General features: G+C 32.7%; 1 protein-coding gene across 1 annotated transcript in view; it reads right to left on the bottom strand.

Annotated features, from left to right (window-relative positions):
- LOC129738553 (protein lozenge) overlaps nucleotides 1-27623 on the bottom strand; it is a 119856-nt gene that overhangs the window by 18735 nt on the left and 73498 nt on the right. Inside the window, exon 5 of the mRNA XM_055729771.1 lies at nucleotides 12881-13213. Within this exon, the coding sequence (XP_055585746.1) occupies nucleotides 12881-13213 (333 nt within the window). The remainder of the gene's footprint in view (nucleotides 1-12880; nucleotides 13214-27623) is intronic.

Below are 27623 nucleotides of genomic sequence, written 5' to 3'. Positions count from 1 at the left end.
TTTTCATAAGTGTGAACAAATATAAATTTACCATAAACCAAGCAGTTGAGTGCGATCGTGCATTTACATAAAAAGCTGTATCATTACATTAATAAAGCCGATTTCTTTCTACCACTGAAGCTGCACATAATGTTACGTGGATTTTTCGAGCTGTATATTCATTTACCATTTAATGTCAATTTTAGTTATTATTTTTGCAGCGAAATAGACCAGTCATTTCGGTCTCAATTGATTTACAGGTTACATTCTGAGATGGCAAAACCGGCAAATGTCAATTGAAAAAGATATTCAACAAGCCTAAAAAACGATTCAAAATCTGCTGATTTGTTTCAAGAGAAATAACAAGGTTTCAACTGATTTTCTTCTTGATTTGATTGAATAATTCCTTAGATATAAAGTTTTGATACTAAATAATAAAAATTGATAAATAGCTCTGATTTTCCTGGCCGAGATACGCGCTTGAAAAATTCTGGCAAGCTTACTCATGAAGGTCAATTTGTATCATTTGGAATATGATAATTCTAAACTTAAATTTGATTTTTGCATCAGACCTTGCCCATTCTGACGGACTCAAGTGATAAACTTTTTATCTCAAAATTTAGAATAGGACATCCCTTATTTATGAACTCAATACATTGTTGACCAAATTTTTTTTACAAAATGAGAATAAAAACATATTAAGCTTTCCGAATTATATTTTCAGATAACGATTCTCAGCCTTCAAACTATATATGAGATAAAAAATTGAATGGGATACAATTTAGTGATAGCCATTGCAAAGTTTAAAATATTTAGGATCAAGCCGGCGGAAAGTTTTGAAAAAAAAAAAATAGACCTTTCTTGTACGATTTTTTCAAGGAAACGAATGAAGGCTATTTGAGCCATCGCACGCTTCGGAAAATGGAGTTATGGCTAATTTCACCCTCGATGTTCTTATATTTTCAGTTTATAATGAACAAAGTTAGTTCGGACTTGAAAATTTTAAATGAAATGAATCATACACAGTAAACGAAAATTACCGAGTTCGGTAATTTTTTTACCGAAATCCTAACATGTGTAAGTCGTTAAACTGTTCGGTAATTTTTTCGGTAAAAAATAAACGAACATCGGTAAATCGATTCTTCATTTACCGATACTCGTTTATTTTTTACCGAAAAAATTACCGAACAGTTTAACGATTTACACATGTTAGGATTTCGGTAAAAAAAATTACCGAACTCGGTAATTTTTGTTTACTGTATATCTTGTGTGATTTTGTCCAAGGATTTGAATGAAGGCTATCCTAAATGGCCGTTTTACCCTCAATTTCCCAGCATTCTTCAAACAAATCATAAAAAGCTTGTTCGGAATGGAAAATTTTGGAGCAAATGAGATCTATATAGTGTGATTTTGCCAATAAATCGAATGAAGGATGTTTGAGTCACCGCACGCATTGGAAAATGGAGTTATGGCTTAACTATTCGAAAAATGTAAAGGAATTGAGGGTAAAAATAGTCTTAACTCCATCTTTCAAAGCGTGCGCTGGCTCAAATAGCCTACATTTGATTCCGAAAAAAGTCGCACAAGAAAGGTATCGTAAAACGGGGTAACATTGATCACGGGGTTAGCTTTGAGCAACATGAAATTTTGTCACATAATCATCGATAACTAAGTCTAAAGTTAAAATATCTTAAGAAAAATTTCTACGTTTAAAAATCTACACGTTGAGCTTCAAATTGGGTAAAATTTGGTTTATTTTTGAAAATTTTAAATATAAGTAAAAAATTATTTCAAAATCTTGAAATATTTTTTTTTTAAGGCTCGCAAACAAACACTCTTTCAACGGAAATAAAAGCGTTTAGAAGCAGCAGGTTGATTTATGTGACAGCTCAACTATTTTCCTTAGTAAATTTATAGTTTTGGTGTAATTTTTGTTGTATTTTGAGGTACATTTTTGATATTTAAAAAATAGTGACGTTTTCCAAGAGTAAACCAGTCTAGGAAAAAAAAAGCCTAGAACACTATCAAATGGTAAAGTTTGAAGGAAAAAACTAAAGGGAAATAGGACGACCTAAAGAATTGTCAAAATAGAGACTGATCAATGTTACCCTAAAGCATCAAATTCTGAACAAAGACGAAATTGATTTTAAAATCAAATTTAAAGTAGTCTAATAAATTTCTGCAACTATGTTTTATGTTCATAGGAGTCCAGCTCTGGTTTTAAAAATATGAAACGTGTCACATTACCCTCAACAGAAAAAATAATCGAGAAATACTGAAAAAAGTGATCAATCTTACACCGTTTTACGGTACCATTTACTCCAAAATTTACCAGTTAGAACAAGTTTTTCAGAACTATTTGAAAAAGGTTTTGAAATTGCGTGCGGTAGCTCAAAGAGCCTTCATTCGATTTCTAGGATAAAGTTTCACAAAATAGCTTAATTTTTTTTAAAATTAACTCGTCCAAGTTTTTTTTTTCTTCGATTGTTTACAAAATATAGGGGATTTAGGGGTTGAAAAGGCACTATATCTCCGTCCATAAGCTCGTGTGGCGTCCAAAACTATGTCCTATCGATTTTCCGGACATTTTCACTAAAATGAAGTGTATTTTCAAAGATTTGATTCGTGTAGGAGGGAAGATATTGAATTTCTTCGCGGTTTATACACATTTTTCCCCATTGTGCGTCGTGAGTCAGGATTATTTTTTTAAATAAAACATTCAAACGCTATAAACAAGCAAAAAATATCCTACTTTAAATCTTAGACTACTTTTGTCTCAAACTGTCTGCGCTATAAATTGAATAATATATCATAACCAGAATAAGGACTTGCTTAAGCTTGGTTCTGCGTTAAAAAAAAGAATGAAATCGTGCAAAGCAGCGCACAAACTGCCAACTTTGACAGATTGCTATTTCTTGTTGTTATATTTTCATGAAACTTTTTAACACAAGTTTGATAAGCTTATTTATTCTTCATTCAATGAGTTTTGCGGGCACTAGAAAGATATACAGTTCTTTACAGTAAGAGGTCTTGAGATTGCCTTACACAACTAGCCGTAACATTATCGAATTTTTCGTCTATATTCCAAATTAGATGAGATTATGTAAATATGTTAGAATATGAGGTTGATTACGGGGTTATCTAGCCGGTTCAGGAATACGAAAAATCAAAATGATCAGATTTATGTTTTAGATTTTCGGTTCCGGAACCGGAGAGATCGTCCAGCCTACATGGGCAAAGTCTCACTTAACCTAACGAAATGTTCTCTTTATCATTGTTTAATTTGGATTTAGGTTAATTTCTATTTGTGATTTAAGAAAAATGTGTTTTTCCAATTTTAAATATAATAAATTAAAATTTCCAGTTTTGTTGGGAGATGTTATTAGACTTTTCGTTTGAAGTTGTCTTTCCAGTTTGCGCCAGTACAATACATAATTGGAGCCATCATCAAACTCGCTCAATCCATCATCTTTGGAAGAAATTTAATCTGAAAATCCTCAGTTGGAACCCTTTCATAAACAACACAGAGAACACCCACCAAATTACTCCCCCATGTGTTGCCCTGACATGCGACAAGTTTCAAATTCATTCGAATAAGATTGGCACAACCAGTACACCATATTGCCAGGTATCAACAACAGGTTCTGGAAAGAAAATTCCCAAGACATGTAGCTCATTCGGCTGGATTGAGATTAATTGACGAAAATCAAATTAAGCCTTACCAGACCCGAAGATGACGACAACGAGGGATTGTTTCGGCAATAAGTCAGTCGAATGCGAGCTGGCTTGCCCACCATCGAAGTTTGAAAGAGTAACGCCGCCATCGTTTCGCGACTCCTTCCCAAGGATTTACTTCAAGTTATCTCATCCTTCTGTCGGTTGCCGGCTAATGATTTTCGGAAATACTTTCATGTTCATTTATTTTCGAACAAGTTGGAGCGCCCGTGATGAGCCCAACTATTTGATGAGAAATTAATGGCTGGGAATGTTTCTTCTGATGATGCTGATCTGAGGATGGCGCTCCCTTCCGCTTTTGTAAAACAAATAATCGAGAGGGTTTAAGTTCAAACCGTCTAAAAATCAGGACCAGTAACGATCCGCCGCGTCCTCTTAAATTACACGGTTCCCGGTAATTGACTTCCTTTCGGTGCCGCTTCCAGCTTTGCTGGCACGGATAAAGTTCAACCTGGACCTGCTTCCCGTTTATTCAATTCAGAAAAATGCAACAACAACGAGGGGTCAGCGAGCCAAAATTGACCGAAAACGCATCGGGAAAGGGCGCTCCAGATTTGAGCTGCATTCAGATAATCATAATTCACGGCACCCTTTCACCTTTAGTTACCCGGATTTTAGTTCACGTTTGATGCCTCCTTCCCTCACCAGAGTAATCACTGGTCCGTTTTGTTTTGGATGGAACATTCTTTTCTGCTAAATCAAGTTAATCTGTTCCACCTGCTGCTCATACTGGTGTGAAATTACTTTGCTCAGTTTATTTTGTTGTAATTTAATAACAGATGTTTTTTGTTGGTTTTTTTTGTCTGTATCAATCTGGTTTAATGTTCAAATCACGACATTGCCAGGTATTTTATATCTAAATAAAAACCTTCCAGGTGTTTTAACTCCGTTAAGAGTAAAACTTTGCAAATGTTTCTGTTGTTTTGGATTGTTATGACTTCAAAAAATCCTAAATAGCCCAGAAATTTGAGCATATTTTCGATTAAAAATGAGAGTTAATGACAGATGTCTGATTTTTTAATTGACGAACGTGCAAGTAAATTTCCAAACAAAAAATCAAAATAGAGTAACATATTTGCAAAATCAAGAAATTTATAGTCACTCTCGTAATTTAATTTCTTGTTTTTATGTATAAAACTGGCTTCTAGTGGTATTGTTATGATGGACAAAACTGTTCAATGGAATAAGAAAAAAAAACGATATCAGTGAAACACTATACATTTTTCGGATCCTTTCATATAGTAAAATTAACGAATCCATCTGAAATTAAATTAAATTTAAGATTAAAAAAAAAATTAAATTTAAAACCATACTACAGGTTCCGGCAATTTGACATAAGAGTTCAAAAACGATTTCTAAGGTACGCCTTGAAAAAACTTGGCTGGCAAGGAGATATGCCAGAATATCGAGCTTTGTGTATGCTGGTTGGCTTGGAATCACTAGAAAATCGCAGAAAATCAATCGACATGTTGTTTTGAAAGGATTTGACCTGTGGAAAATATTTTTCACCGTATTTGATGTCACAGATTTCTCCTAACGAAGGACGTAGCAGTCTACGCAGCATACGACCGTTCCAGCTCCCTAACCGAATTCAAAACTACGCTTGCAATGAACTAATATACAGAATGATGGTGCTCTACAATGCACATGCTAACGTTATAAAACTGAATATGTCCAGAGAACAAATCAAAAATAGACTTAAGTTAGTTTTTTCATAAAGGTAAAGTGTAAACACCATTAAAGATAAAAGGCTGAAGCCTAGGATCAATCAATCTAATATATAAAGATGAGTTGGACTATATATGTTTGTTTGTATGCACCTTATACAAATCCACACCGCTTAACCGATCAGCCTGAAATTTGGCACAGTTATGTGTTTCAACCATGGTAAGGTTTTAGTAATAGTTTTGAGCCCCTCCCACCTAAGGAAAGGGACCCTCCCATACAACTTTCGTTTTTTCTCCCACGAACCAAAAGTCATGGCACCCATTTTGTTGACCGATTTTCGTTTCCTTTGGCGGTGTTATTTTCACCATCACCATGGGCTGGGCATTAGAAACGACCATCCAGAGTTTACGTGTACTGAATAGCAAATCAAAGCTTGCTGAGTATTAAAAATTTGAAAGAGAAAATTTTGGCGGGTGTTTTTTGTCCTCCTACTATTCAAAGCACGTGGTACCGGTACGAGATATTGGGATGCAAAATATGCATACATTTTGAATTGAAAAATACAACTAGCCTAATATTGACTAGAATTATAGTGGCTTTCGAAGTAATTTTTACCGCCTCTGGGGGGCTTTGAGGGTCTACAAAAACATACAGTGAACTGAACAGTGGACAATAAATTGACTTTTTCAGCGGAAAAACTATTTTTAGTGAGTGTTGAAAAACTTATGAACCGATTTTCATAAATTCCAGCTTTTAAGAGCATATGATTTTCATATTTTTGGGATTTTTCATAGAGAAAGATAAATTAATTAGATTCAGAGTTATAAGTCCAAGGCTGCGATTATAACGCTTCGATAGCTTTCGAGGAATTCAAACGGGGGTTTAGAAAATTGATTAGGAAATTAAATCCAAGGTTTTGAGTTTTATACAATTCAATTTCATTGGCCAATTTCTAACTTTTGAGTCATTTTTGGTCATCAATGTGACTTGACAGCATTGAACACTTTTCGAAATAATTAATGGGATGATTGTGTCCACCAATGGAAACATTGAAATAGAACTCAAATTAAATCTATTTCTTAAAATTAAAATGGTAACTTCGGTTCAAAGATAGTTTGTTTTCGATAACTTCAAAAAACTATAAGTAAAACTTTCAAAATTTAAAAACAAGTACTCATAAAGCAGTGTGATTTTAAAAAGCACACATACTATTGAAAACATGCAAAGTGAGTTTTAAACATGGTTCAATAATATTCTAAAGTCTTTTTTGAAAACTTCTTAGTAAATAAAACTTGAATATACCATTGTACAGGGACATCAGCCAGCTTGAAAAGTGGGATGATCTCCAAAAAAAAAAAGATTTTTAACAAATGGGGGATGTGAAAGTTTAACAAACAGTTTCATCAGCTGAAGATAAAAAAATCAGGTAAAAGCTATTCAAGCTTCCTTAGAAATGGTGGGTGGGAAAAAATGTTTGTTATGATAGGATGAACAAGCATTCAAGGGAAATAATTTTGAGTTACTTTGAACACATATCTCATATTCAAAATTATGAATACGAGAAAAAAACAATAATCTCAATCTCAACTTAAAAAAGACTAACAAAACTTACAAAGCTAACATGGCCTAAAATTGGCAAAATTTCTAATATCTAATGATGAATACAAAGCTTCCCATATTTTGGAGAAGTCAAACGATTCATTTGGATTTTTATTTTATGCGAACCCGAGCAAGGCCGGGTAAAATCAGCTAGTAGTAAATAAAAGAACTAAGAAATAATTTAATAAAAAAAACTTTAATATGTGCTGTGAGCCTACTTGGTTGAATAATTCTACTTAATCAAAGCAATTGAAAGATTCCCTTTATTCAACCACGGTATAAGGAAGTTCAGATATCGGTATTTCGATTGCAATTTTGTATTTTCTTCAGTGAGCCTTTTCGATTGATGAATCGATCAGTTTAAAACGCTCGCTGAAGAAGATAGTAAGTTGCTATCGAAATTCCGGTATCTGGAATACTCTTATACCGTGGTTGAATAGCTTCAAAACTACCAAACTGTCATGTGCTGAAGAGAAGACCTCGGGCTCCAATTTACCCTAGGCAGTTCAGTCCATAGGGTTCGAATAAGGCGAACTCACCAGCCCCTCCGAACTCGAAATTAACCATCAACATAATTTTGCACACAAAATTTGAGTTTTATTCCCTTCGTGAACCAAAGCGAAGTCGTACTGCTAAACCACTTTAGCTTAAACCAAAATGGGAACGTGTCCACAATTCGAGGACACGGTTCTTTTCCCGATATGTAAATTGATTGATCCTCACCTCTTCAGGGTGTTCGATTGATTACTAAATTTACAAAAATATCACTTGGTCCCAGTCAAGATTCTCGTCGACAGTTAAAGATTTTGTGCTTGGCTGGATCATTCGGCCGAAAGTCACGAGGCCGCAAGCCATTCGGCCGAAGGTCATTCGAGTGATAGACGTTAGGTCGAATGGGTTATTCGACCGATGGTTATCCAGTCAAAGACTGTTTGGCCCAAAAGACGCAAGGCCAAAAGAATGTTAGGCCAAATAATCACTAGGCCGAATGGTCATCTGGCAATCTGGACGATAGGCCGACTGTTTATCAAAAGGTCGTTAGGCCGAATGGACGGTAGGTCGAATGGTCGTGAGGCCGGATGAAAGCTAGGCCGAATGGTCGTTTGGTCGAGTGGTCGTTAGACCGAATGGTCATAAGGCTGAATGATCGTAATAAATAATTGCTAAGCCGATAAAACATCTTTTACACTTGTCTGCATGTTAGGCCGAATGGTCATCAGGCCAAATGGATGATAGGCCGATTGGATGATAGGCCGATTGGATGATAGGCTGAATGGACGATAGGCTGAAAGTTCGTAAAGACGAACAGTCATCAGGCCGAATGGTCGTTCTCGCATCTCAATTTCTAGCGTCACACACACATTTTGGAGTAGATAATGTACAAAAGAAATGTTTAAGCTATTTACATCCATTTCACTGTTCAAAAATTTATGAAGCATCTCGGATTCAATGCTTCAAGGTGAATGTGAGTAATCAAATTAGCTAAGCTAATCTACATTTTTTTCCTGAGCTTCTTCCTACACCGCTAGGCTCATTTCAAAATTTGATGATTCTCATTTTGCAAGTGAATGTTTTAAAAAACAAAATATTTGAGAAGAGTATTTGATAACAATTGCTATGGATTTGAAACTGATCGGTAATTTTACTGAATCGTGATAATGAAACGTTGTATTATAATTATTATCAATTATGATTTTGATCCTTCAATTTCTAGATATGAAAACCAAAAAAAAAAAAAAAATGATCAAAATTTGTTTCTTAAGCTTTTAAAAAAGATTTTCCGAATGTTCATCTAGACTAATTGTCTAATTGCCGAGAAAATAGTCAAATGATAAAGGGATAGGTTTAATTCACATGGGAAAATTGTTCGGTGTTTTCGTATTAAAAATTGATAAGGGATGGTTTTCGCCTCTTATACCCGATTTTTTTAATCCGATTCTGTCTAACACATCTAATTTTGGGGATATGACGTTAAGAAGTTCAAAATAAAAGTGAAGTGAATCATTGATAACTGATGAAGTAACTAATCTACATACATGGAAAACAAAAAAAAAGTTTGAATCTGTTTATTATCCTCAAGATTATAGGAGAAGATGTAACAAAGTGGTTAACCCTCGGAAAAAAACAATACAAATTTGACCCAGAAAGTATTGTTCCAAAGATACAACACTTTGAAAAAAAAACATCAAATAATCGAATTTCGTTAAGTTAACTTTTTAATACTGAAGCTATTTAACGACTTTGTTGAAGACTGCAAAGCGTTTTGACTTAAGATTTTAAAATTTTCAAGAATCTTTTTGGTTTGAATCAAAATTTGATTAGCGAGGAAAAATAACAAAATTCATACTTCTTTACTTTTGACCTTAGGTCAAATTTACTAATGGTCTTCGAGAAAATGGAACTTTTACTTAAACAAATTATTTTCCTAATCTTCGAAATATTTTACACTATTGCCAAAAAAGTGCACGCGATTTTCCAATGATTTTTCAACTATTTTTTACTGAAATCAAGAGCTGATAGCGCCCCGAAATTATTCAAAATCAGTTTTCAAATTTATGCGCCTTGGAAATTTGAATTTTAATTTTCCTGTTATAACTTAAAACTGGGAATGTTATAAAAAAATAGCTGATTTTGAAAATCTACACTGCCGGCCAAAAGTTTGGGATCACCCACTAAAAAACATGCAAATTTTGATCGTTCATATCTCAGCCGTCTTAGGACAAATCTTCTGATCTCATTTGAAAGATAATGTGCAATAGCTATTTCGGAGGTATTTTGTCCAGAAACAATGTTTTAGTTTTGTACCTTAAACTTAACCTAAATTTACAACATTTTCAAACAATCACACTCAATATTCGAAGCCAATTATCTCGGGATTGGGTGGACCGAATTTCAAAATTTGAACCCTTATTCTATACCTTATTCAAAACAGAATAGAAAAAAATTGTGCATGAATTTAAGAATGTACTTTTATTTGACACTAAAGTTATCGTATAAAAGTTAGGGATCACCCCTTAGTATGGTGTATCTGCCAAAAGTTTTGGATCATTCTTTTAAAAACATGCAAGTTTATCTCATTTATATCTTTCTCATCTAAAATCGTATTGGAGGTCTGAAGGGTTCATTTGGAAGCTTAGGAATTGTTGTTTTTCATAAATTCATTCAAAAATTAAATTTTAAACATAAAAAAAACTCAGAATCATAAGTGTGAACTTTCAAAAAACAATTTACTTCAGGTGAAAATTTTATGGTTTTCACTTTAAAATATAACTTTTGAATGAATTTATGAAAAACAACAATTCCTAAGCTTCCAAATGAACCCTTCAGACCTGCAATACGATGTAAGATGAGAAAGATATGAATGAGATAAACTTGCATGTTTTTTAAAAGAATGATCCCAAACTTTTGGACGATAACTTAAGTGTCTATTTTATTAATTAAAAATGCATTCTTAAATTTTTGCACACAATTTTTTGATTGTGTTTTGAGAAGTATAGAATAAGGATTCTAATGCAACTCAAATTTTGAAATTTGGTTCACCCTATCGCGAGATGATTGGCTTTGAATATTGAATGCTATTTTTTGAAAATGTTCTAATTTTAGGTTAAGTTTTAGGTGCAAAACTAAAACATTATTTATGGGCAAAATACCTCTGAAATAGCAATTGCTCATTATCTTTCAAATGAGATCAGAAGATTTGCAATATGTCCTAAGACGGCTGAGATATGAACGATCAAAATTTGCATGTTTTTTAGCGGGTGATCCCAAACTTTTGGCCGGCAGTGTATTTATTCAAATTGATTCTAATTAATTTATTCTAGATCACCGATTAGTAATAAAATTTTAATTCTGGATGCATGATTTTCGATTAATTGAAAAAATTGAAGTACATACAAACAAACCCTTATCACCATTTATATTGAACTTACCGTTCTCTGAAACCTAAATGCGAAATCGACATTTGGTGTATTTTGCGATTGAAACTTGATTGTGAAATATCGATAAAAGAAATTTATTTTCATAATTTTAATCATTATTTGGTGGTGTTACAATTTCTTACCATGATTTTGAAAGTTTTTTTTTCTGTCCGCGAAGGAAAATTTTTAATTCCTGCAGATAATTTTTTTGATAACTTTTTGATAGTCTCAAATTTGAATGTACGTCTAGTCAGTTTCGTTATCTTTAATTAAGTAAATGAATGGGCTTTTTAGATGCATTCTGTAGAAATTGCAACAAAAAATAAACTAAGACTAAGATTATTATTATCGATTTGCGATTGTATGGATTTAATTTGGAATTTTTAATTGTTAACGGCTAAGTCAGACATATTTCTAGTGGACAGTAAAAAGGATTCGTATTGATTTTCAAAACTGTAAACAATTTAAAACAGGAAAAAAGATACCTACATCAACAAAAGAATTATAAACATAATTTTCTTGCTTTTTCTATGTTAAACATATCTGTTGCGAATTCGTTGGACAATCGGCGCTGGACCCTTTGATTGAAAGGATTTTTCTTACCATAAAGGCAATTCAACATTTAAAGGCCCTACGTTTTATTTACCTCTTAGAAGAATCAATTAATATATTTAAGGTTTATCAGCTACTGCATTAACCCAATAAATATGCCGCCAGCAGAAAAAAAATATTTCAAGTCTTACATTTAAATTAATTTCCATATTTGACTTTTTCTTTTTTATGGGCTGAAATGTTTCTTTATTCACTTTACAAGGATTGTAAAATCAACACTCTTCATCCTAAGTAGGGAGTTTTTTTTTGTCAAGGATGAAAGACAATGAAGCAAAATTAAAGATTTCAAGAATTATAAGGGGTACCAAAGAATTTTTCCTTATGGGCCTTAAAAGTTTCAAGAAGTCAAACTTCCAATAACGTCAAATGGACACTCAGGCCAGATGAGATGAGGGTTGAATTATTTCTTGATAGGTTAAAGATTGTCAATTCAATACATCCCATTCCAAACACAAAACTTTGGTAGTGAAAATCTAAGCAGCGAGCAGAAACCACGTGACAAGTTATTTGGAACAAACAATGGTTTCAAAATTATAAAAATAGGATTATTTAAATTTTTCATAAATTTTGCTTTAAACTAACTATGAGTTTGTGTTTTTAATTTTAAATTTTTTTTTTTCACGTTAAATCGTATTTGGTGTAAAAAAAGAATATCTTGAGGTATTCTCCAGCAGCATAAATAGCTGTGAAACCACCAAACTCACCTCAAAAGATCTGGTCAGATTTTCGCCCCAGATTGACCCACCTTTTCCACCAACATGGAAACACCATCCATGCTGGAGCTGGTGTTGGTAGTGGCCTTCCGTTTAGCTCCCGACTCGAACCTCCTTCGACCACAATTGGACTGGTAGCAAACGGTTTCTTCGGTTTGCCCGGGCCCGAGCTGAGGTCACGAATGCATTGCATCCTTCTTCAATTATTGAAACCTGATGATGATGATGATCCCCATCATCATCGTGATTGATATTGAAATTCAAATTAGGGAGGGATCTGGCCCAAGACCAGATATGGTAATGTGAAAAATATGGAAATGGCAAATCGCCAATAATTTGAGCAGCCGAAAATCGAACGCGAAATCAATTTCGAGCTGCTTCTGTGTAATTATTTGGAGTTCCGCACTGTTCAGTTCACCTGGTCGATGTGGAAACATGATGACCATGGTAGAAAGTTACTGCTAGGAAAATTTCATTTAAATAAAAAAGTTATGTATAATATTTAAAAAAAAAAGTTTTAAATTTTACTCTCAGCCTTGAACTCGTGGCCTATAACGCAAAGGCTGGTGTCCTACCGCCTGAACTACCCAACCAAACCCGTAGTGAGAACAATTAAAATCGTCGGCAACAAAAATAAGAGAACAATGCTCAACTCACCCGACAGCGTGAGGTTCGGCTTGTAATCGCTGGACGATTCGACGCTGGTGTTCAAACTGCCGCTGCTATTGTGATGGTGGTGTCCATGGTGATGATGGTGGTGGTGGTGATGATTGTTGCCGGCTGCTGCTCCGCTGCTATAGCTGCTATTGAGTGAAGCTGCCCCGCCTTTTGTTCCCGAAGACCCGATACCGATGCCGCTGCCGGGATTCGTGCCCGAACTTCCGGTGTGTCCGGCATTGGATGATGATGAGGAGAAGCGGGCTGGGAAGTGGGCGAAGGCAGGTTGCTCCAGAAACCGGTGCAGCGGGGGAGGTCTCAGTTGAGGTGTGTCTATAAATGAAAAAGAGAAATCAATAAATATTTTATAATTGATTATCAAAAAATTTAATAGAAATTATCTACAGTAAGCCTCTAGCAGTTTTAACAATTCGCAACATTTTTTTCTAGAATGATGTTAAAAACCCTAATCATCTCGATTCGGGAATTAATCGTGCTATAGAATCCTGAAAAAGGTAGTTTGAAAATTTCAGTTCCATCTTATCCATCAGTGACAGTAGCAAAAAATAACAGATTGCAGTCCCCCCAAAGGATGCATTGGACGTCAAATTCCGGGCACAAGACTCAACGCAATTCGATAGCCGCCTGGAAGCCCCAAATGGGGGTTGATTGGGAAATTTTTGTGCCACAAAACATGCACTCCTGAGCTTCTACTTTAGGAAAAACCGGTGCCATCTGAAATAGCCATCTAACTAATGGCCATTGGAGCCTTCAGGATGTCAAAACGAGAATGCCAAATGTGTTGCTCTGCAGAACCAAACCTTTATGTGCCAGATGAAATGTACGTTCCCCTGCCAATTTTGGAAAAGAAAATTAAAAGGTTTTGATTTTATACCGGAAACCAGGTGCCCCTGTGGAAAACTAGATATAGGAACAATCTAAATTGGAGAGGTTTTTGTTTCATTTGGGGGGTATTTTTCTTTATAGGTAAGGAAAAATAGGAGTTTGGATCAATTAGAGGCTAGTTGTGGCAACAAGTCTTCTGAGACAGGAAAAAAAATGCTGTTACCACACCAAGTCTCAAGTTGATACCATATCCAGTTCTTTTTTCCAGTGTCTGAAATAAAATTATAACTCTAAGAGCTCCATCATAGCTAAGAATAATCAGATAACATAGAAACGGGGATTTTAGCTGAACTTATCTGTTACTGTTACTGTTACTGTTACTGTTACTGTTACTGTTACTGTTACTGTTACTGTTACTGTTACTGTTACTGTTACTGTTACTGTTACTGTTACTGTTACTGTTACTGTTACTGTTACTGTTACTGTGACTTAGGGGTAAACGTGCAAAAATGGTCAATTCTGGATTTATAATCCATTTTCATGTTTCAAACTTTATTTTATGAAATTTTCAGAGTTATAAAATTTTTGTTCTTGTTGTTCTTTTTATCGAACGAAAGTTACAACTTTCTGAAAAATATAAGAAAAACGAGAAAAAAGAAAACTGTGTATCGTTTTTACTCAAAAACAGCTACGAGGCACGTATAACTCTTTAGCTCGAAGGGCCTCTCATGTCACTTGTAAAGCCCACTATGTAATGTGAATCAGTAAGTTATCCCCAATGTATGTTTTCCTTTTAAATATTTGAAATTTTATGAAAATTTTTGTTTGTTTTCTCAACAAGTTTATGAAGCCATCTGATGATTTTTTTAGATATGTTATACCGTTGAGCCGTGGATCATACGTTGAGTTATAAATCTTGAATCAATTTGTATTTTGGAGGCGCCGTTCTTGTTCAAGATTTCATTAATTTTCAATTTTCAATGTTCATCTCAGGCCACAAGTCTAAAAACTCTAAAATGTCTAAAAAGTTTAAAAAGTCTAAAAAGTCTAAAAACTCTAAAAGTCTAAAAAGTCTAAAAAGTCTAAAAAGTCTAAAAAGTCTAGAAAGTCTAAAAAGTCTAAAAGTCTAAAAAGTCTCAAAAGTCTGAAAAGTCTTAAAAGTCTAAAAAGTCTATAAAGCCCAAAAAGTCTAAAAAGTCTAAAAAGTCTAAAAAGTCTAAAAATTCTAAAAAGTCTAAAAAGTCTAAACAGTCTAAAAAGTCTAAAAAGTCTAAAAAGTCTAAAAAGTCTAAAAAGTCTAAAAAGTCTAAAAAGTCTAAAAAGTCTAAACAGTCTAAAAAGTCTAAAAAGTCTAAAAAGTCTAAAAAGTCTAAAAAGTCTAAAAAGTCTAAAAAGTCTAAAAAGTCTAAAAAGTCTAAAAAGTCTAAAAAGTCTAAAAAGTCTAAAAATCTGAAAAGTCTTAAAAGTCTAAAAAATCTAAAAGGTCTAAAAAGTCTAAAAAGTCTAAAAAGTCAAAAAAGTCAAAAAAGTCTACAAAGTCTACAAAGTCTAAAAAGTCTACAAAGTGTAAAAAGTATCAAATTTCTAAAAAGTCTAAAAAGTCTAAAAATTCTAAAAAGTCAAAAAAGTCAAGAAAGTCAAAAAAGTCACGAAAGTCAAAAAAGTCTAAAAATTCAAAAAAGTATTTAAAGTCTTAAAAGTCTAAAAAGTCTTAAAAGTATAAAAAGTCTAAAAAGTCTAAAAAGTCTAAAAAGTCTAAAAAGTCTAAAAAGTCTAAAAAGTCTAAAAAGTCTAAAAAGTCTAAAAAGTCTAAAAAGTCTAAAAAGTCTAAAAAGTCTAAAAAGTCTAAAAAGTCTAAAAAGTCTAAAAAGTCTAAAAAGTCTAAAAAGTCTAAAAAGTCTAAAAAGTCTAAAAAGTCTAAAAAGTCTAAAAAGTCTAAAAAGTCTAAAAAGTCTACAAAGTCTAAAAAGTCTAAAAAGTCTTAAAAGTCTCAAAAGTCCAAAAAGTCAAAACAGTCAAAAAAGTCGAAAAAGTTAAAAAAATCAAAAAGTTAAAAGGTCAAAAAGTCTAAAAGTCAAAAAGTCAAAAAGTCTAAAAGTCAAAAAGTCAAAAAGTCAAAAAGTCAAATAGTCAAAAAGTCAAAAAGTCAAAAAGTCAAAAAGTCAAAAAGTCAAAAAGTCAAAAAGTCTGAAAGTCTAAAAGTCAAAAAGTCAAAAAGTCAAAAAGTCAAAAAGTCAAAAAGTCAAAAAGTCAAAAAGTCAAAAAGTCAAAAAGTCAAAAAGTCAAAAAGTCAAAAAGTCAAAAAGTCAAAAAGTCAAAAAGTCAAAAAGTCAAAAAGTCAAAAAGTCAAAAAGTCAAAAAGTCAAAAAGTCAAAAAGTCAAAAAGTCAAAAAGTCAAAAAGTCAAAAAGTCAAAAAGTCAAAAAGTCAAAAAGTCAAAAAGTCAAAAAGTCAAAAAGTCAAAAAATCAAAAAGTCAAAAAGTCAAAAAGTCAAAAAGTCAAAAAGTCAAAAAGTCAAAAAGTCAAAAAGTCAAAAAGTCAAAAAGTCAAAAAGTCAAAAAGTCAAAAAGTCAAAAAGTCGAAAAGTCAAAAAGTCAAAAAGTCAAAAAGTCAAAAAGTCAAAAAGTCAAATAGTCAAAAAGTCAAAAAGTCAAAAAGTCAAAAAGTCAAAAAATCAAAAAGTCAAAAAGTCAAAAAGTCAAAAAGTCAAAAAGTCAAAAAGTCAAAAAGTCAAAAAGTCAAAAAGTCAAAAAGTCAAAAAGTCAAAAAGTCAAAAAGTCAAAAAGTCAAAAAGTCAAAAAGTCAAAAAGTCAAAAAGTCAAAAAGTCAAAAAGTCAAAAAGTCAAAAAGTCAAAAAGTCAAAAAGTCAAAAAGTCAAAAAGTCAAAAAGTCAAAAAGTCAAATAGTCAAAAAGTCAAAAAGTCAAAAAGTCAAAAAATCAAAAAGTCAAAAAGTCAAAAAGTCAAAAAGTCAAAAAGTCAAAAAGTCAAAAAGTCAAAAAGTCAAAAAGTCAAAAAGTCAAAAAGTCAAAAAGTCAAAAAGTCAAAAAGTCAAAAAGTCAAAAAGTCAAAAAGTCAAAAAGTCAAAGCGTCAAAAAGTCAAAAAGTCAAAAAGTCAAAAAGTCAAAAAGTCAAAAAGTCAAAAAGTCAAAAAGTCAAAAAGTCTAAAAGTCAAAATATCAAAAAGTCAAAAAGTCAAAAAGTCAAAAAGTCAAAAAGTCAAAAAGTCGAAAAGTCAAAAAGTCAAAAAGTCAAAAAGTCAAAAAGTCAAAAAGTCAAAAAGTAAAAAGTCAAAAAGTCAAAAAGTCAAAAAGTCAAAAAGTCAAAAAGTCAAAAAGTCAAAAAGTCAAAAAGTCAAAAAGTCAAAAAGTCAAAAAGTCAAAAAGTCAAAAAGTCAAAAAGTCAAAAAGTCTAAAAAGTCAAAAAAATCTGAAAAGTCTAAAAAGTCTGAAAAGTCTTAAAAGTTTTAAATGTTTTAAAAGTCTGAAAAGTGATAATTTTTTAAAATGAAAAAAAAAAGTGAAAAAGTAAAAAAGTGGAAAAGTGAAAAAGCGAAAAAGTGAAAAAGTGAAATAGTGAAAAAGTAAAAAAGGGAAAAAGCGAAAAAGTGGAAAAGTGAAAAAGTCTAAAAAGTCTGAAAAGTCTAAAAAGTCTGAAAAGTCTAAAAAGTCTAAAAAGTCTAAAAAGTCTAAAAAGTCTAAAAAGTTAAAAAGTCTAAAAAGTCTAAAAAGTCTAAAAAGTTTAAAAAGTCTAAAAAGTCTAAAAAGTCTAAAAAGTCTAAAAAGTCTAAAAAGTCTAAAAAGTCTAAAAAGTCTAAAAAGTCTAAAAAGTCTAAAAAGTCTAAAAAGTCTACAAAGTCTAAAAAGTCTAAAAAGTCTAAAAAGTCTAAAAAGTCAAAAAAGTCTAAAAAGTCTAAAAAGTCTTAAAAGTCTAAAAAGTCTAAAAAGTCTAAGAAGTCTAAAAAGTCTAAAAAGTTTAAAAAGTCTAAAAAGTCTAAAAAGTCTAAAAAGTCTGAAAAGCCTAAAAAGTCTAAAAAGTCTAAAAAGTCTAAAAAGTCTAAAAAGTCTAAAAAGTCTAAAATGTCTAAAAAGTCTAAAAAGTCTAAAAAGTCAAAAAAGTCTAAAAAGTCTAAAAAGTCTAAAAAGTCAAAAAAGTCAAAAAAGTCAAAAAAGTCTGAAAAGTCTTAAAAGTTTTCAATGTTTTAAAAGTCTGAAAAGTAAATAATTTTTAAAATGAAAAAAAAGTGAAAAAGTAAAAAAGTGGAAAAGTGAAAAAGTGAAAAAGTGAAAAAGTGAAAAAGTGAAAAAGTGAAAAAGTGAAAAAGTGAAAAAGTGAAAAAGTGAAAAAGTGAAAAAGTGAAAAAGTGAAAAAGTGAAAAAGTGAAAAAGTGAAAAAGTGAAAAAGTGAAAAAGTGAAAAAGTGAAAAAGTGAAAAAGTGAAAAAGTGAAAAAGTGAAAAAGTGAAAAAGTGAAAAAGTGAAAAAGTGAAAAAGTGAAAAAGTGAAAAAGTGAAAAAGTGAAAAAGTGAAAAAGTGAAAAAGTGAAAAAGTGAAAAAGTGAAAAAGTGAAAAAGTGAAAAAGTGAAAAAGTGAAAAAGTGAAAAAGTGAAAAAGTGAAAAAGTGAAAAAGTGAAAAAGTGAAAAAGTGAAAAAGTGAAAAAGTGAAAAAGTGAAAAAGTGAAAAAGTGAAAAAGTGAAAAGGTGAAAAAGTGAAAAAGTGAAAAAGTGAAAAAGTGAAAAAGTGAAAAAGTGAAAAAGTGAAAAAGTGAAAAAGTGAAAAAGTGAAAAAGTGAAAAAGTGAAAAAGTGAAAAAGTGAAAAAGTGAAAAAGTGAAAAAGTGAAAAAGTGAAAAAGTGAAAAAGTGAAAAAGTGAAAAAGTGAAAAAGTGAAAAAGTGAAAAAGTGAAAAAGTGAAAAAGTGAAAAAGTGAAAAAGTGAAAAAGTGAAAAAGTGAAAAAGTGAAAAAGTGAAAAAGTGAAAAAGTGAAAAAATGAAAAAAATGAAAAAGTGAAAAAGTGAAAAAGTGAAAAAGTGAAAAAGTGAAAATGTGAAAAAGTGAAAAAGTGAAAAAGTGAAAAAGTGAAAAAGTGAAAAAGTGAAAAAGTGAAAAAGTGAAAAAGTGAAAAAGTGAAAAAGTGAAAAAGTAAAAAAGTGAAAAAGTGAAAAAGTGAGAAAGTTTAAAAAGTGAAAAAGTGCAAAATTTTAAAAGTCAAAACTCGAAAAGCCAAGAAGTCGAAAGGTCGGAAAAAAGATAAAAGTGACAATATTAACAAAAATGTCAAAAATACATCAAAATGCTAACAAGATATGGCTGTGTATGTATCAAAAGCATAAGCAAAAGCAAGTATGCTAGTTTTGATAACTGTTTAGGGCAAAACTTTTAATTTTTTTTCCACAACATTGTCCAGTAATTTTGTTCATCGAAGTTCCTACGCCACTGAACCACAACAGCTCATCCGGTGAAGGTTAAGGTCAACGACGTTTGTTGCTACTTGGATAGCAGAAAAAGAAAAAGCAGAAATTTAAGCGCCATCCACAACGATTTGTAAATGTTACGCTCGCCCAATCTCCGATTCCTACCATCTATAAATATATGCACAAACATCATACTACTACTTACTCTTCCATCAGCTGATAGTAGCTGATTTGTGTATGGTAAGCAGTAAGGTTGCATATCGCGCAAGGCCGCCGCAAAACATATCGCACACATTTCGCGGTTTTGAGAAGCGTGAGAAAATGTGCTTTCATCCCGACGACGGTTTCGAGGAGAAAGCAGCCAGACGTGTCTGTTCCTGTTTCTAAAGAACTTGTAGGGTGGCCGAAGCAATTTTAAGACAGTTTTGATAAAAATTTCTCTTGGAAAACGGTGTGGCAACAGTCAGTAGATAAGTTTTCTTACCACAAAACAAAGCAGTTTTGGTTTTTTTTGTGTCTTTTCAAAAACTTGAGTATTCCTACTGAGATGAAAAAAAATTTCAAGTTCATTCTAACGGTTGCTAATCAGTTGCTTATCAGTTGCCTCCAAATTATGCAATCACTAGGATGAGTGAGCCAACATTGTACCTAGAGCCTACGTTGGTCCTAAGATGCCGAAAATAGGAAATAATTCATTTCGCTGGCATAAGATTCGGACATTCCCATACAAACAATGAGCTCTTATTCTTCCTCAATCCTATCCTAAAGTTTTTGCCATAAAAAGTAGTTCTTATAAAATTTTCCCCATTTTTTAAAATGTACTTTCCATTCAGTGCTATAACAGACAGCTAAATCAGAGCTAATGAGAAAAAATTACACTTCCGCTATAGTAGAAAGTAATCGTTAAAACACGAAAATCGGAAAACGTCATTTTTTTTAAATTAAAGCTCTTAACTGTAAAACCCACCCAAAAACATCCCGTTAAGATTGATTCCGGTGCGTGACGTCGGGTGTCATAATAACTTGGCTCGACGCATATAATTAAACACTCTTGAAAATCAATTTCAGCTATTTCACTTCAGGAAAAAAAGTGAGTAAAACATCGAAATCGAAAATATTGACCCAAGGGTGGGCGGAATTTTTCTTTCCAAAGTTGATCCTTTTTTTTTTGTTTTATTTTGTCTTTGATTCCTATCAGATTATTTCGACCAGGCCAAGATTGTTTACCATCTCTGTCGGCATCTTTTGCTTCCATTTTTTTCTGCTCTTTCATTTGTTGCTAAATTTCTCAAAATCCGACAACGACACCAGTTTTTGATGCCTTTGGGCGGTCTGTTTTGACAGGTTGATTAGGCTATTAACGGTTATCGGAGTCCTGCTGGTTTTGGCTGAAACAACGTAACATCCCTCGGTCCCTAGGACTCGCCCTTAAACGTAGTGATTAGACAACCGAACGGTTCCGGAACGTTTGAAAGAATGGAAGGGAAAAAAATGAGTCCTGTCAAAAGTTGCCACCGATGGCCATCCATTCATGAGCCACAAATTCCCGCCAAACTAGGTACAAAGCTACACGTGTTGTTGTTTGGCGATATTCCAGCGATTGACTGCAGACTACAGCAGGATTTAAAATTGGAACGGTAGTTCTGTCCGGTCATTTCCGGAACGGGTCCCTTTTTGGAATGTCATCGTTCCGCGGAACATTAACCACTGTCACCGGAAGACGACGGCGGCGTTCTCTGTCCTTTGGAAGGGATCCAAAGTCCAACGACTGCATTTGGCCAGCCGAGGACGACGACGATGGACGTAAATGGAACGGAAATGATGAGAGTCGTTGCGCCTGTATGTTTTGCTTCTAGCTTCCAGTCGCTGGCCGGCGTTTATCGGAAAGCACCATACATGCATACAAACATACGTGAACGTGTACTCACGGTTTAGCCGGGACATGAGAGACTCTGATGTTCTAATGTAAAATCCGCGGATCAACCTCGTTGTTGTGGTTTACCGGGGCTTGGTTGAGGTTTCAGGTGAATCGACCACTGTTCCCGGTTACAGTTTGGCCACGGATTAAGAGATTACGATTATACTCGATCCCAAATTTGTACACAATCAAAAAGTTTGCCAAACTTCATGAAATCACTCAGAAATTGGTTCTGTTATAAATTTTTGTTAAGTATTATAGATATCATCCGGCTACACCAAAATTTCACTTTTTTCGGTTCAGCAGTTTCTGAAAATTGTTCGAATTGTGTCAACTTTATTTATTAAATTTATATGGGAGCTCCCTCTTTTTGGATTCGGAGAGGCTCGAATGTATTATAGAAATTATTTCCGGTCTCAAAAACGGCTACAAACCAAATTTCACGTTTATTGGTTCAGTAGCTTCCAAAAATTGTTCACATTGTGTCGAATTTTTGTTAATTTTGTATTAAAGCTCCCCCTTTTTGGATTCGGAGAGATTTGGAAGTATTATAAGAATCATTTCCGGGCTTGAAAACGGCTACATACCAAATTTACCATTTACCGGTTCAGTTGTTTCCAAAAATTATTTGAATTGCGTCAACCATCTTGAAAACGGCTGTATAATAAATTTAACGTTCATCGGTTCAAGAGTTTATAAAAATTGTTCGAAATGTGTCACATTTTTTCATAATTTTGTATGGGAGCCCCCTAACCTAGGGTTGCCATCCGTCCCGCAAAAGCAGGACATGTCCCGCTTTTTTGTTGACTGACTAACACTGGAAAAATCAAATTTTTGTATCAATTTGAATTCTGTGATAAACAAAACAATCTCAAAATAAGCAGCATTTTTCATAGTTTATATAAGACAATATTGAATATCTCTAAAGATCTTGTCAAAACAGTAAGATTCTGCTTCACGTTCTGGAACACGTTCAACTAATGTATGAAGAAAATATTGTTTAAATTTTTTCTAAATATTTGTTGAATTAAAGAGATTAATTTTTTCGCCGGAATCTTATTAAAATTGCCTTATATTATACACCACCTGTTTCGAATCAACTGTCCGAAGTATATAAAGATGAAGGTTTCTTGAGTTTTAAAATATTTAAACAAATTTCCAAACAAACTATTTTCCATACAAATTACACACAGTTTTTTTTTCACTCGGAATAAAACCTGCCGTTTACATGTCGCGGCTTGAAATACTTTCTCAATCTGCGTTGAAAAAAATTTTTAGTGTACTTTCTATGAACAAGTTTGGCTGATGGTAAACATATAAGTTTGGCTACACAATTAAACATTATTAAGATTTTCTTAAATGTCCCGCTTTTTTTGGCTGTGTCCCGCTTTTTTTTCGTGAAATGTCCCGCTTTTTCTAAAAGTATCTGGCAAGCCTACCCTAACCTTTCTGTTGGAGCGGGTTGAAAGTATTTTAGAAACCATTCTCGGCCTTAAAAAAGGCTTTGCACCAAATTTAACATACATCGGTTCAGTAGTTACAGAAAATTGTTCGAAGTTCTTCAATTGTTTATTTGAAGTTTGTATGGAAGCCCCCCATCACCGACCTAAAAACTCTTACATAACAAATTTCACGTTGATCGGTACAGTAGTTGTCGAGTCTATGGAAAACAGACAGACAGACATACAACATTCATTTTCACATGTTACGACCAAAAGCAATAAATAAAATTTCAAAAAAAAAAAAAAAAAAACTAATAAAAGTTCTGGAAATTTTATAAAATTCAAAAACAAATACAAATAAAAAATTTAATGACAAAAATTTAAATAAAATAATGAAAACGGAAACAAATTTAAAATTTGAAAAAAAAAAACAAATAAACATGATAATTGTAGGGTCGCGCCCCTCGGCGACCGCCTCACCTGTGAATGTGATAACCTTGGTTCTTGAGAGTGTGGGAAGTCGACGAACGAATGAGATGGCAGACACTGTACGGTAGCCGAGAAGTGTAGACGTGGCTGTGACTTGTGGAGGAATAATTAATAAATATAATCTGTAGTGCGAGTTAATCAAAGTGTTTTAATATTTATCCGAAGGATATCGTCTCAACAATAATCAAAACAAAACAAGCGAAAAATCAGTGTCAAACATTATAAAATCAATAGAAAAATATTAAAAATTTGTACGATTGATAAAAAATTGTTCTAAAGACAATAACAATTGTTAATTTTTAGTTCCAAGTGAAATAAAGTTGAAGAACAAAACTGATTAATTTGACGGGTTGATTGTGTAACACAAGCCACAATTGACATAAATGATTTAAAACTCTCAACTCTCCGTTACCATACCATAAAGTCGTCTCGTGCAATATTATGCAAAATGGCAAATTGTAAGTAATCAAAATGGCCAATTGAAAGGAAGTAGTTTTTTCTTCTCAAGAGGTAGACTTCTTTATGGCCCGTCTAGAGAGGCTAACACTCACACTTACAATAACACCTCATGGGGTGGGAGAGTACAGGGAACAATGTCACTCACACACTACACTGGTACTTGTTACACAATGAATCAATAGACTGGCGCACATCACATATATAGAGTATCCCAAGCAACATTTTAAACTCCTTTTGGTTTTATAGGAAAATTTGGAGGTTTTATAATGAAATTGCATAAGTCTTGATAGCCATGAAGCGTATTCCGATAAGACCATTACAAGAACGATCTTCAGGATATCTACACAACGATTATAAAACCTTTTTAGAAAACCAAAATGTCAAATTTCAACGAACAGCTGATCGGATGGATTGTGACGAAAACAAACAAACCAGCGAGAAGAATTTGTACAAGTAAAATAAAAATTATTTTCTCTCAACTACGGCAGCAATAAAGAATCTCATCATTTGGTCATCTAATTACAGTTTTGTTATATTTATTTTAACTTCTGTAGGCAGGAAACAACCGGACATCCAGAATAAGGCAAAAAAGTGTCGGCTGCCTTACCCTGACTACTGCAATTTTGTGATTATGTTCCGGTCAAAACCTACCCTATTCGGATGTTTACCAGGTATTTTTATTACGGTTCCGGAGGATGTTTTTTTCAATAATAATCCATTAGGATTGCCAATAAAATACCTTTTTGGGTGGCGGAGGAGTAATCGTTAATATTGGCAAGAAAACATCAGAAGATATTGGAATTTCTAGTCGGTTTGTGACGAAAAATGATTTACTGTTACTGTTACGACTGTTTGTGAACTCAGTGTTAAGTGTTAATAAGTGTTGAATTAGTGAATTGATTCGAAAATTATGAAAAATAAATGAATGAAAGGTTATTTAGTAATTTTTACTCATTTAATGGAATCAAAAGGAAAATTTGCTCTTCCTTCTGGGTGTTATCATATCAGCTGTTTTTCAGAGCTGTTGGATTAAAGACATACAAATGGTTATCAAAAATGCTAATACCTATGTTTCCCGGTTGAACGCCATTTTTGTTTCAAAATTTTGGGACTTCAAATATTTGTTTTCTATAAGGATATTTTAAAAATTAAGCGTTATTTTCCGTAAATTGTCTAATTTGACGGTACTATCACATTATATTTTCTCGAATACTGACAAATACCACTTATAAAAAAGATATCCTACAAACCTGGATGATTTAGTTTTTAAATATTTGCATTAAACTTATTTGATTCATAAAATTACGGAGGGGCGTATTTTATTGGCCTCTTTTTCGAAAAATTAATCGACAAAATTGCATGCGCACCAATTTTAGGCAAACAATATAGCGAAAACCAAACTTTTTTATTCGTTTTATTGATCATATTACAAGTCCATGTTTTGTTGACCATTTAGCGCGATGAAATTTTTTTTATGTTAGAATTGTTATGACAAATGCAATTTCAAAACCTAAACGAAAAAAAATTATGGAAAGATTCTTTTTTTATCTTGAATCACCCCTCGGCAAAGATCTGTCAAGGCCATCTGGTTTTATAAACTTCTTGTAATTTTCTCTTCAGAACCTCCTGTAGGTGGGCCTTTTTGCTCTTATAGGTGTTTTAATGGTGTTTTAATGGGGTTTATAAAACTATACGTTGTTTTATAGCGAAGATTGCAAGTGCCCTTCCAGATTCTTATAGAACTTAAATTGTTACTTGGGTATTTCTGTCCAAAATTACTTTGCGGGGTAAAACGCCAACAACTTTATTTTGATAGATTTCGAAGATTTGCAAAGTTTGAAGTGAATTCTTCTTACACGAATGTTTTCCTAAAATCAGCACCTTGTAATTAAAAAAAAAATCCAATCAAACGCGAAAACCAATCTAAAATCTTATTTTAAGGCGACCACCAAAGTATTTGCTTCAAACATTCTCACCATTGATTGTATTAGTTGTCTAAAGAATACATTCAAATTATCATTTGATGAATTACTTCTGTAATTTGTTGTTTTAATTGAAACTGACATTTTATCAAACTCTAAATATTCGATCAAAATGCTCTCATCGATTTTTGGACAAACCGATCTCCTCTCAAGGTTCAGTTTGGTAGGATGTAAACAAAACCACGTGTTTTGCTCTAGATTTTGGAGTACAGTTTTCCATGAATACAGACCGATTATTAAAATAATAAATCGATCTTCCCCTTTGCTTAATTCTAAATTATAATATACATAAATGTATTATAATAACAACTTTTGATCGGTTATGAATGAAAAACGTGCACTGAAATTCGAATCCGTTCACTAAATTTGTCGCCAACAGCAGCAAAAAAAAAAATGGTTCAAACCGACACAGTTGAAAATAAATCCAAAATTTTTAAATTATTCATTTTTTCATGTAAACAGCTGATTTGATACCGCGTATAAAACCATTGTGTAATAACAAATATACTTCAAATTTGTTTTTAAAAATTTGAAAACTCAAGAAAATTTCCATCATTGTATTCTTTGGATAATTTAGTTTAATAAAAGTGATACACAATAGAAGGCAGTTTAATTAAGATTCCGGCGAATAATTAAGATCTTTAATCATGTGGAATCAATTTAAACAATATTTTCTTCATACCAAAGTTATTTAGATTGCATTAGTTGAACGTTCTCCAAGAACGGTTAACTGAATCAGAATCTTTCTGTTATTCAGTATTGTCTTATATGAAATATGAAAAATGCTGCCTATTTTGAAAAAAAAAAAAGGTTTCTAAAGCTTTTCTGTGTTGAACCAATGAATTCAAATTAAGGCTAAGGTTTGATTTTTTTTAGGAAAAACACGGAACATGCGGGGCGGTTGCAACCCTATGATAAGGAAGATTCTTTTTTTGATGAAAAATGATGATTATTGGAACTACAAAACTGATCCTCGTGAAAATTTATTTGTGTAAATACGTATTTCTTTGGAAAAGAGGGATGCCCAGTTCGTACCGGGTGCTCGTTATGTTGTTATAAATATTTGGTTTTTTACTAACGCTTCTCAAAGCAACCTTTGAAATCATTGGATGTAAAACGCCCCAATGTAGGCAAATGATTCTCCAAAACATTGGATCAAAACGACTCAAAAACAACACAATGTTCACAGTGAAAATAAATTCATTCGGATAAAAGTGAAATTATAATTTTTTTTCTAAGTTTAGCCACACATGAAAACTTAAACATTTTTCAATGAAAAAATGAATAATTTAAAAATTTTGGATTTATTTTCAACTGTGTTGGTTTGAACCATTTTTTTTTTGCTGCTGTTGGCGACAAATTTAGTGAACGGATTCGAATTTCAGTGCACGTTTTTCATTCATAACCGATCAAAAGTTGTTATTATAATACATTTATGTATGTTATAATTTAGAATTAAGCAAAGGGGAAGATCTATTTATTATTTTAATAATCGGCCTGTATTCATGTTCTCCTTAACCTGAATTAATAGTTCATTGTAACTGATAGGCTACGTTTAAGTTAATAGATTACAAATTACAAATTTCAAATTACATGTAGGACTTACATATATGTTATATATATTTTCTTTCAAATAACGCGTTTATTAGCGAGAAACGTGAAAATTAAACGTATGTATAGCAAAAACCAGGGAAAGCAGAAGTCATGTAAAAAAAACTGAACAAAATCAATCCGCGTAAAAAAAAAAACCTACGTGTATAATAAACAACTTCGGATGATATTTGGCTAAACAATTCAGCTGTTTTTATTTTTTAAAGAAAAAAGAGGTGTTTTAAAAAGTATCTTAAATGTCCCGGTTTTTTTTTAAGTATCTGGCAAGCCTACCTTATCATATTTACAGAAATATTAAAATAAACCTTCTAAAGGGCGAACACGAAATTATTGCGACACATTCAACACGGCAAAATTTTTTTTGCCATTGGGTAAAAATCAACCAAAATTTGCACACTTTCTCATTGATGTGCATTGTTTACATGCTGTCAAACTCGAAGTCGTGTTTTTCGTTCATCAAAAATGGAGGTGAACCAACGCGAGTCAAGAGAACAAATTCTTTCCAAACACCTGGAATTTTCTAACCTGTCGCACCGGCCGTTGGGAAAAATGTTGAACATTTACATAAACAAGATACAGAACTTC

This window comes from Uranotaenia lowii, chromosome 1 (genome assembly GCF_029784155.1).
Source record: "Uranotaenia lowii strain MFRU-FL chromosome 1, ASM2978415v1, whole genome shotgun sequence".
NCBI classification, from domain to species: Eukaryota; Metazoa; Arthropoda; class Insecta; order Diptera; family Culicidae; genus Uranotaenia; species Uranotaenia lowii.
This window is presented reverse-complemented; position numbering and strand designations above follow the sequence as displayed.